Here is an 11,163-nt window from a genome sequence, read left to right on the forward strand (position 1 = left end):
ATCTGTGTCCTGATTCTATACTTCAAAAAAAATACACTAAAAACTGTAAATAGCAGTTTATCTGTGGTGCAAAAATAAGGTTAGCAATTTGTATGTACCACCAATCATCATATTGAATGATAAATTGACTATAACAGGTGCGTTTTATAAACAAATGTATGTAGGTCAATCTGCTGAAATGTTTATATTCTTCCTGCAGTACAATTGCCTTTATGTCCTTTTTTTTAACGCATACTGTCACAATATATCCATAACTATTGGGCTAGTGATTTATTATTTTATCATACAAATTAATGTTATGTTGTTTTTAACTCTTACTTCTCTTAGGAGCCACGTGCGTGTACAAAACCTAAATATTATTACGAGTATGTGATTTATTCAATTAAAAAGTGCAAATGATATCACTGTCACAGTTATTTCACATGTAGAAGAAGGGGAGACGTTCATCACAGGAAACATGTTTATTTAAATAACCATATATGGAGCAATGTAAACAAATAAATAAGAGGGAAAAAAAACACACACAATTAAGTGGGATACAAGTCAATCAGATGTAAGACAATCAGTAGCTTGCGCTGGTAAATTGATTTTTGCACCAATCGCCTTTCAAAATAAAAGTCGAAAGCTATATATATAAAAAATATTACTACAGACATTATTTTTAATATTCAGGCGTGGGTGGAGGTAAAATTAAAACAAAAAGACCACTGCAAGATTAACAGTATTCTGATTTGCTGCATGTTTGTGTAAAATAAGCAATTTTGTTTTATTCCATATTACTGATGACATAATTTCCGATTCTAAATATTGTCATTCAGAGCTTTATTCGCAGAACATGAAAATTGCTACAATTTTTTTTGGGGGGGGAGTGGTGGGGGGTGAGGGGTATTTTATTATATTTTTTTCTAGAGCTGTATATCACAACAAAATCATGAGGTCACAAGTAGGAAAAGGCACGATACAGTTGACTTGTGCTACATCACTGACGGGCGAGGTTTGAATTTTCTAAATAAAAAACAAATGGCGGGGGGACTGGGTGGAGTGGGGGGTCCAGCATAATAGTGGTTCATTCGTGTATCCCTGGACATCAACAAAATAAATAAATAGAAAAGTAACTGTCAAAATGTGGGTCTGTGTGTGCCAAAACTGACAAACGTCCACAGTTTTGCGATGCTTCCGCTCGTAAAAGTAGGACCCACTCAAAATGAACGTACGCGTATATTTTTCATCACCAGAGTCCCATTTTCTTTTCTTTTTTTCTTTCAGAATATCGTCCCGGCAGTGATGGCCGGGTTGTGGTGAATCAGAGGGGGCTGCAGGTGGCTCATCGAGTTCGTGTTGGAGTACCACGAGTAGTTGGCCAAAAAAGAAGAGGACGATGAAGAAGAAGAGGAGGAGGAGGATGAAGAGCAGGGCGCGCTGCCGCTGTTGCTGCTGTTGGGCGGGCTGCCGCAGTTTGGAGGTAACGTGGAGCTACTCATGCCTTGAGTCTGTGGAAAGTCCCACGCACTCGGCGGGGACGTGCACGGGGGCGACTCGCTGGTGGGGACGTGCTGCTCGGGGGGGATTTCACCGTTTTTCCACAGCTTCTTGAACTTGGAGCGCCGGTTCTGGAACCAGATTTTCACCTATGGAGCAGATGACACGTTATTTGGGCACTCGTTCCGCTCCCGGTGGGGATGTGCTGTGTTTTTTTGTTTGTTTTTGTTTTGTTTTTGGCAGTCGCCGACCTGCGTCTGCGTGAGGCCGAGCGAGGCCGCCAGCTCGGCCCGCTCGGGCAGCGCCAAGTACTGCGTTTTTTGGAAGCGCCTCTGGAGCGCGGCCAGTTGGAAGCTGGAATAAATGGTTCGAGGTTTCCTGACCTTCTTTGGTTTTCCATTCACCATCCTGATTTCTGGCTCGCTCTCTTCTTTTTCTGTGGGAGAACATTGGAATGTACTTTTAGGACGGTTCTGGCACTGGGTGCAGCCTAATTTGGATTTGTGGGTAGGTGGGGTGTATCACTTTTTTTCCCCACTTCAAAATGGGCGTGTGCGCGTGCATGTTATAATTTGACACTGAACATTATGTGGAATGTGTCGTATTTTTTATTGCTTTTTTTTTATTATGGGCGTGTACATGCAAGCGAGTTTCACTTGAATACTAATGTATTTAAACTAAGTCGTGACTGTATGACAGTTTCTGGTTTCTTCATGGGCGTGTGCACAATTTATATTTTTACACTGAACATTGTGCGTGGGCTGTGTCGCCTTTTTCGTCGAGCATGCCGCATAAAATAAACAAAAATAAGATGTGGGAAATTTGCAAGAATTAAGAAATAAAAAAAAAGCAAGCAAAGAAAACACTAAAATGTGACCACTACAATGCATGTAAGTTAATAAAAATATATATAATTAAAAAAAAAATATATATATATATATATATATCCTACTTAGCTATAACGTGTTAGTTTACATTCAAACTAAACCGTGGACTCAGATATTTATTTTTATGCAATTCTAAACATGAATGTGTTAAAAACGATAAATATACCCTATCACATTTTTTGAATTATTTCTATATATTAGACTATCTATTGGCACATATAGGCCTACACATTCTAATTTAACACGGAACAATTAAAAAATATCGGATTTGTGCGTTCTAACAATCATAGCCTACGATACGATAATGTATCGCATAACCGTGTTATAAATTCCTACCGAACTTGGAGGTGTTTATATTCAAACATAATCACAAAATGTACATTCCATACCGGTCTCAGCAGGAGTAGGTGAGGAGTTGGGTCCAAAACTGCCATAGGAGTAGGACGAGTTGAAGCCCGCCATGTTGTCGTATGATTTTGCGTTGTATGGTACCGCGCCTGGCCCACTGCCATATTGGAAGGAACCGAGCGGTCCAAAGGGCGAGCCGCCGCACGAGTGCCCGTGCTGCGGGCTGTTGTAATAGCTGCTGTCCGTGGCCGTGGACACCGGCAAGGTGGGGGACTCCTGCGACTTGTGCAAGCTGTGGTAGCTGTTGGAGGTCATCTGGTTGGAGTGCATATCAGTGCTGAGGTTCTCAAAAACTCCTGTCATGGCGAAATTGGCGCGAAGATGAAACCGCGTCCGGAGGGTCGTTGTGCTCTTTGTCGAGAGGGGCAAAGAAGCATCCCAGGGTGAGGAAGATATAGTTTCCCTCCCACGGTGGCCTGTGATTTTCTGCCAAGGTCCGTGGAAGGAGCGCGCTTATGAGAGGGAGGGTGCGAGTCAGGACAACCAATGACGAAAGAGGAACATAGAATGCTTCACGATGCTTCCTCCCTCCTTTTTTTCTTACTAAACAGTCAGAGGGAGAGAAGAGAACTATGGCTTCTATTCGTTTCCCCACTCAATATGCGATCATTTTTCGAGGTCTGCTTGCCATGTTTTTTTTTTTTTAAGAATTAATGTAATCCAAACATAAAAAAAAAAACAATTGTAGGCCTCTGCACTCATTAAATACAACAACAACGAAGCAGCTGCCCCCCAAAATGTATTTTGGAAGCCACTATATAACATTGTGCTACTTAACATTAACATCGTGCTTAAATGTAAATAAAGTGGAAGCCCGAATACAACATGTACAGAGAATCATTACTGTTCCATTCACAGTATTTTTTTATTTTTTTTTACATAATCATCAATACTAAAGTTTTTATTGGGTGAGTTTGGGCTAATTCTCTTTCGGTGTTAAAAAAACAACAACATCTATAAAGCGCTGATATACCAAATTAAAAGGTTACATTCGTGTACTGCGGCTGTGGTTCATCGCGGTAAAAGCAGGAGTACCAAAGCAATAGCGCCTTCACGTGGTAGAAACACGCATTACATATACAGGCTTTGTTTTCATTTTTTTTCTACGTTGAAAGACAAGTGAGGAGTGACGTAAAAATAACTTACTTTTACCCCTTGTTAGACTAGCAGTGCCATTTAAAGGGTGTTTCATTAAGTGACATTAAGGGAAATTATTATTGTAGATTTGAAAACGTATTTGTGTTTTCTACTGCACGTTCGCAATGAAAATTTCAATCAATCATCAAACAACAACCGATTTAATACAGTTGATCAACATTTTAACACATCAATTCACACTTTAAATAAGTGATATAATTAACATGTTTGAATTATTACCATTGTCATTATCATCATTATTCCTTTCCTTACCTCTCTCGACCAGTTGTTCTGGGTCTTACGCCAGCAAAACCTTTGACCGGTTTTTGCCACAAGATGGCAGCAAAGCTCTTAAATGTACACAAATGTTGGAATCGCTTTATTACCCTCTCTTTCCTAGACTTTATTGAGCCAACTTGCCAAAGCATACATACAACCAACCTGATTGTCTCTCTCTATACTTTTCGTATCAGTCAAGGCTCTTTTAAATAAAAATAAGACAAAACAAGAGGACGTTAACACTGTTGGTTCACAAACTAAATCACGGATAATGTGCTGCAGGCCTAATCATTGCAGGTAAATTGATTTGAATGAACCTGCAGATTGCATATATGTGGTTTTCCCCTCATTTTAGAGGGCCATCATGTGGTTGCGCAACTAATGAAATGTTGTAGTAGTTCCAGTCCAGGGAGCGCTGCGTGTGTCTGCAGCATTGTCCCCTTGAAAAGCTCCAGCCCATTTGGACTGCATGTCACTGCTCATTAGTGGAGCATGTCTCCTCAATTCAGTCCTCCATTCATTCATTGGGGCTGAAATGAGCAGGAATTAGCCAGTTTGGCATTTTACATTGCAAGATTTGTTTCAAATGTAGCTTTTTGTGCTCGTATAGTTATAAGTGAAAAAAAAAAAAGATCCAGCATGTTTGTGAAAGAATCCCAAGCATGCAAATGTTTCCCAAAATACAACAAAGGAAGGATATGAAAGTGCATATAAGGTACATCTGCACAATCTAATGGAATCCAGTAGAAGAGCTCCAGTCTTTTCTCAATTGATGGTGCTTTATCATCAGTTTTGGATTGTACTCGAATTTAAAGGTTACAGTTTTAGAATTGGCTTTCAGTCCAAAGCATTAGCGGGTCTTATTGTGTTTAAAACAGCAGTGAAAGAGTTCTTGCTCAACAAAACTAAAGAGATTTGATGGCGGCTTGTCTTGTTGATCTCCTGCCGTGAGAATTGAAGCATTCGTCTCCATGGCAACACACCCTTTGGGGCAAATCCTATTACCACACTATTTCAGCTTTGTCAGTTTAAATAGTTTTATGATACAAGCCAAAGGTAAAAGTCAGTGGCTTAGTGATTCTTCCATTGTTCTACTTTAGACAGTCAGCAAAATTGCTACAGTGCATCCATTTAGTTTCTTGTAAACATGGAAATGAGCCGCCGAGTGTCCCTTGACCTCTTTGTTTGAGAGGTTGCGTATGTTCTGCAGCGCTCCGGACGAGCGTTTTTGTCAGGGAGCGTCCACCAGGGTATTCGCCATTCAGCATGTGTTTCCGAATGATCAGTCACGGTGCATTATGCACTGGGCAGAAGTTATTCTTAGCAACAAAAGGCTGCGAGATGACAACAATTGGAAGGAAGTTGAAGTTAGCTGTTGAAGTAGCAGATGGAAAGGAAAAGCTTGGAGGCTTGATTTAAAAAAGAACTTCTACTGGCTAAACTGTGGGTTTTGAGAAGATTAAGTTACTTTTACCCAAGGGTGAATTAATTATTTTTGACCCAGCAAATTGGGTTGAAGATTGGATCTGGGCGGGCTGATGAGCTGAAGCCGGTCACCATTTTGGACAATTTATTGTGTATTGAAGTTGAAGAAAATTTAACGTAACATTTGTGGGAAATGTTGATAGCTCAGTGGGTAACATGTCAAATTAATATTATTTTCAACCACAGTGATAACTGATAACCCATTTATTGGGACATTTTTAAAAACTGCTGTGTGAAAAATAACCCAATTTTGGTCAAAAATTGGACTGACGTGCGACTTGGGTCAATTTGACCCAACTTGGGTTGGTTTGTACAAAACAACCCATCCATCCAACCATTTTCATAACCGCTTATTCCTCTCAAGGGTGACAAAACAACCCAAAAAACTAACCTGTTTTGATACAACAACCCAACATTAGGTCAAATTGACCCACGTAATAGGTCAGTCTGTCCAACTTTTGCCCAAAATGGGATTCATTTTGACCCAGCAGTTTTTGCCCCGATCAGACTCTTGACTCAACATGATAGGTCAAATCCTCAACCCAATGTGCTGAGTATAAATAACCCAGAATTGTTTGTCTCAGCCCCTTTTGGACCCAGCGCTGGGTTAGCTATTTCACCTAATTCATCAATATGGATAGGCTTTTTCCCTTGTTAGACCCAAATGTTGACTCACCGTGCTGGGTCAAATCCTCAAACCATAGGTCTGGGTATAAATAACCCAGCGTGGCTCAGACCCTTTTGGACCCAGCGCTGGGTTAGCTATTTCACCTGTAGTTTATCCCTTATCTTGTTGGAGCAAAGTCTTTACTCAACATGCTGAGTTGAATCCTCAACCACTGCACTGGGTAATAATAACCCAGCATTGGCTCTGTCCCTTTTGGACCCTATGCTAAGTTGGGTTACTTTTATCCCAGCAGGTTAAAGAGCATATATTTGAAAACCAAGCAAAATCCCTCCATGTGATCACCATGAGATCAAAAAATCGGAGACTTTCAACCCAACAAAATGACGCTTCACTTTGCAGGGACAACAAAGGAATCCCCCAGAATTCCCTGTGTCATCTGGCCGGCCTGAGAAAGAATTTCGTGAGGTCCGCGAGGTCTTGTTCCCTCCATTGTTGAGCCAGTGGGATGGCACGACCCCCTCCCCTCCATAAAATGGCAGGCAGGCCTTTGTGTGGGGGGAGTGGATCAGATTTAGTGCGGATGGTCTCCCGACAAAGGAGAGCGGCGCTGTCACAACAGGAGCGGGATCAGCTGCTAGCGCGCCGTCATTTAACGCTTCACTTCACACGCTGGCTCAGAAACACACAATTGACGTCTCGGGATGATGATGATGATTCGTACTACAAGACTGAAACGTTCTCATGCTGGGGTGTGTCTATTTGGATCGTGTCTGTCTGTTTATCCATTCTTACCTCTTTTTCTGATCCTCTATCCAGTCATCTTTCTATTCTATCATTCCATTCCTCTCATTGTCTTTTATCACTATACCCATTCATCTACCTTCATTGTATCATTCTATTCATCCTCTTGGTCCATCCATCATCCATCCATCCAGCCATAGTTTCCTGTCCTCCCATCCATCCATCCATAGTTTCCTCCCATCCATCATCCATCCATCCAACGCCCATCCATCCAGCCATAGTTTCCTTTCCTCCCATCCATCCATCCATCCATCTATCATCCATCCATAGTTTCCTCCCATCCATCATCCATCCATCCATCCATCGTCCATTCATCCATCCATATAGCCATAGTTTCCTTTCCTCCCATCCATCCATCCATCTATCATCCATCCATCCATCCATAGTTTCCTCCCATCCATCATCCATCCATCCATCCATCGTCCATTCATCCATCCATATAGCCATAGTTTCCTTTCCTCCCATCCATCCATCCATCTATCATCCATCCATCCATCTATCATCCATCCATCCATAGTTTCCTCCCATCCATCCATCATCCATCCATCCATTGCCCATTCATCCATCCATATAGCCATAGTTTCCTTTCCTCCCATTCATCCATCCATCCATAGTTTCCTCCCATCCATCCATCTATTCATCTGTAGTTTCCTCTCATCCATTATCCATCCCTCTATGAATCCATCCATCATCCATCCATAGTTTTCTCCCATCCATCCATCCATCCATCCTTAGTTTCCTCCCATCCATCCCTCCCCCTCCCTCCATCCATCTATCCATAGTTTCCTTCCTTCCATCCATCCATCCATCCATAGTATCATCCCATCCATCCATCCATCCATCCATCCATCCATCTATAGTTTCCTCCTATCCATCCATCCATCATCCATCCATCATTTAGCATGATAGCCAACTGTATCGTCAAAGGTTTCATTCATTGAGTTGAGGTAGTTACGCTCTGTAAAATTCCTTCTCCACTGACAAGGAATCCAGTTTCCTTTTCACCTGAGTGACTATTTCCTTGTTAATGCAACGTCACCTAAAGTGAACAATATCTCACTATTATCTTTCTAACACACAGCATTTGTATGCGTTAATTATGTGAGTGTAAGCCATACTTGAAGATGTTTCACAGACGCATACACTTCTTGACCTCTTGAGGCCACACAGTAGAAGCCAGGCTTCACTTGGCTCCGACAAACGAGCTGCTAATTCGAGAAGAAAGCTCTCGCCACCTGGAGGCGGTCACCTGATCGGCCATCGATCCCCTCTGACCCGACACTATAGAAAAGCTCCCGAGCCAGCTCCTGTTACGCCGACTGCCTTGGGACAGAATGCGCATGAAAGTGCTCTTTTGTGTGCTGGCTTGAACTCAGGTGAAGGCACTTACACGCCTCTTTGGTCACACACACACAAGGGCTTTGAAAAAACACAAAACACAGACAGCAACAAGTTCACCCTCAACGATTGGGACGAGGAGAAATGGCTTTCAGGATGATTCAGTGCAGTTCAACATCAATGCAAAGTACTTGTGAACATTTTTCTTAATGTTGTGGCCCAGAAGCTAAAGTAAGCACTTATTATGCTATTTTCCTATGATACATTTATTTATTTATTTATTTATTTTTAGTCAGCCTGACTCTCATCTGTCTTATGTAACTTCCTATAAAGATATTATATTGTCTGTACATTTGTCTGAGGTCTTTTTTCAGGAAGTCAACAAACACAACAAGGCAGCAAAATCTTTGACCAGTTTTTCATATCCGTTAACGACTTGGAGTAAAAACTACACACTAAACAGTTGAGCCTGTTCAAGTTGCAGTACAAAACTTCATGCTACAACATCATGCTGTAATTTATTTATTTATTTATTTGTATTTTTGACGCACAAAAAAAAAGGTACCGGAAATTTGGGTCGGTTTTCCTTTTTGGACGTGTCTTAAATGGCAGGAGTCCTCCCCCACCCCTCCTATATAAGAATTTGAGCACTTAACTTTTTTTTTTTTAGAGAGAGAGAGAGAGCATTTAGCTAGCTAGCCATGCCTACACCTTGAAAATGCATTCTGCCTTCAGTGGTGTGGCTGCTTTAGAGTGCCTCATTGTTAGCAATGAGTGCACGGACATCATGCAAAGAAAGAGGGAGAAATGTATTGTTATTACTTTTTTTTAGTCAGTTCAGTCCAGCGCATAGACCATCGTTTTGGGCTGGCTTGGCTGCTTTAGAGTGCCTCTTTGTTGGCTGTGAGTGCACACATGTCACGGAGAGAAGTTAGAAGAGAGCAGTATTTTTTTATTCTTATTCTTGTAAAAGTCATACAAGCCTGAGTGGGATTTGATTATGAGATGGTGGTTGAGTGGGGCATAATTTACAGTGCATTGAAAAGACACGCCCACTTTTAAGAGCAGACACAGTGGATTGATTTTTTTCCACGATTTTGAAGCCTCATTTAATGTAGTTGATTTTTTTTAATCATTAATTTGGCAGTGTCGTAAACAAGACTCTTTTCTGTGTTGTCCTAAATTTACCAAACATATTTATTTTGACATGACAGCAATTTTAATGAATTAGTTACTCTAATTTAAATGTCTTAAATGCAATAAAGCACTAATAAAAACAAGGATAACTATACAGTATTTTGCTCATTCCTGTTAAGTGAATCAGCAAAGTGTAACAAATAAATAAATATGCTAGCATGATTTCACTTGCTTTTATAGTAGCCAGCTACTTTGATTGATTGACCTGATAATAATTCATATGAATTAATGTTAAATTAGACTTATAATCACTTAAATCAAGTAAAAAACAGCCACCTATGCATTAAATATGTTTTTGACTCCCTGTCTTTTGAACACAGATTTAATCACAAACGAGTCACTAGCGCACAAAGTAGTCCTCCCATCAGATCATGGCGCCGTTAAAGAGGCCTGTGATGTGTTTAAGTGTGACGCATCGATGAGCAAAGGCGCCACAACAAGAGACGTTGTTCAAACATTTCACACGAGAGGCCGCCGAGTCATTTGCCGCAATTAGGGATGTGGTCCTACTGACACACACACATTTGTTGACAATAGCCACTTTGTGCAATGTCACGGCCTTGATGGCTTAAACTTCTTGTAGCCGTCACATTTCAGCAGACGGACGACGAAAAATGCGGACAAAGTTGGCTGCAGGCCACATAAAAGATCAATGCCAATGAAGGGGTTGAATAATGACAAATCATCCGTCCATCCTGTTTCTAACCCTTAAACACAACCAAAATTGCTTTTTTAGTTAAACTGTGAAACACTCCATACACTTGAGTGTCTATTAATGACTTATTAATCAGCATGGCAGGTGCTAGCAGTGAGGTTGCTTGTTCATAATTGATGCTTTTTTTCCTTCAGTCGGATGATCACTGCATCAATAATGCAGCAGTTGAAATCAGTTCCACTAACCTGAGTTCACAGTGCATGACTTCAATCCCAACCCTTCAAACCGTTGAGTTTCTCCCCTGGTTTATTTGGACAGCTGAGTTGACTTCAGTGCCTGTTTGTTCGTCCACCCTTAAAAATGTCAACTATGTCTCTTTTCAGATTGTTTCACATTTTGAACCCAAAAAATATTGAATTATTGTCTTTTTAACCATCTTGTTGTTGCTTTTAATGCAATATGCAAAATATTGATACAGCTGATGAGAATATACAAATTAAACCTTCCACCCTCCCTTGCTGTTTGTTACCTTCCCAGCACCTCATAAAAGTAACAGTGAGACAAACAAGGCACACGTGGTATTAAACAACCCCAGAAGTAAATAAACAAAATAAAATGCCTCACAAAGTGAATTTATTATTCAAGAATATGTTAATTTATACATTCAGCAACTGTGTCTTGAGTAAAATGCAAATACTTGATTGGCCAGTGCTTCAACTATTTCTAAAAACACAATTTTGGATTACAGCACTTACATTGGTTAAATTAATTTGATGTAATTAACATGATGTAATAAAATGCATTAATAAGGATAACTGAGTTTTTGAGCATTTAAAATCTCTTATGAATTTAAAGCTGCTTTGTTTGTT

The 11,163-nt window shown here is 40.6% G+C and overlaps 1 protein-coding gene across 1 annotated transcript; it reads right to left on the bottom strand.

The window, feature by feature from the left end:
• Window positions 1-446: 446 nt before the first annotated feature.
• Window positions 447-3,211, bottom strand: dlx2a (distal-less homeobox 2a). The gene is made up of 3 exons (XM_077580085.1): window positions 2,756-3,211; window positions 1,731-1,915; window positions 447-1,628 (listed from the first exon to the last, which is right to left on the bottom strand). Exons 1-3 carry the CDS (start codon window positions 3,075-3,077, stop codon window positions 1,263-1,265), a joined length of 873 nt encoding a protein of 290 aa, XP_077436211.1. The 5' UTR covers window positions 3,078-3,211; the 3' UTR covers window positions 447-1,262.
• Between the last annotated feature and the right edge of the window lie 7,952 nt (window positions 3,212-11,163).

This window comes from Vanacampus margaritifer, chromosome 11 (assembly GCF_051991255.1).
Source record: "Vanacampus margaritifer isolate UIUO_Vmar chromosome 11, RoL_Vmar_1.0, whole genome shotgun sequence".
NCBI classification, from domain to species: Eukaryota; Metazoa; Chordata; class Actinopteri; order Syngnathiformes; family Syngnathidae; genus Vanacampus; species Vanacampus margaritifer.

Excerpts from the sequence above, each read along its gene's own strand:
- dlx2a (XM_077580085.1), bottom strand. The coding sequence starts at position 3,077 with ATGACAGGAGTTTTTGAGAACCTCAGCACTGATATGCACTCCAACCAG. Across the intron at positions 1,916-2,755 it reads ACCTACTCCTGCTGAGACCG|AAAAAGAAGAGAGCGAGCCA; the intron begins GTATGGAATGTA and ends GTTCTCCCACAG. Across the intron at positions 1,629-1,730 it reads TCGGCCTCACGCAGACGCAG|GTGAAAATCTGGTTCCAGAA; the intron begins GTCGGCGACTGC and ends TCTGCTCCATAG.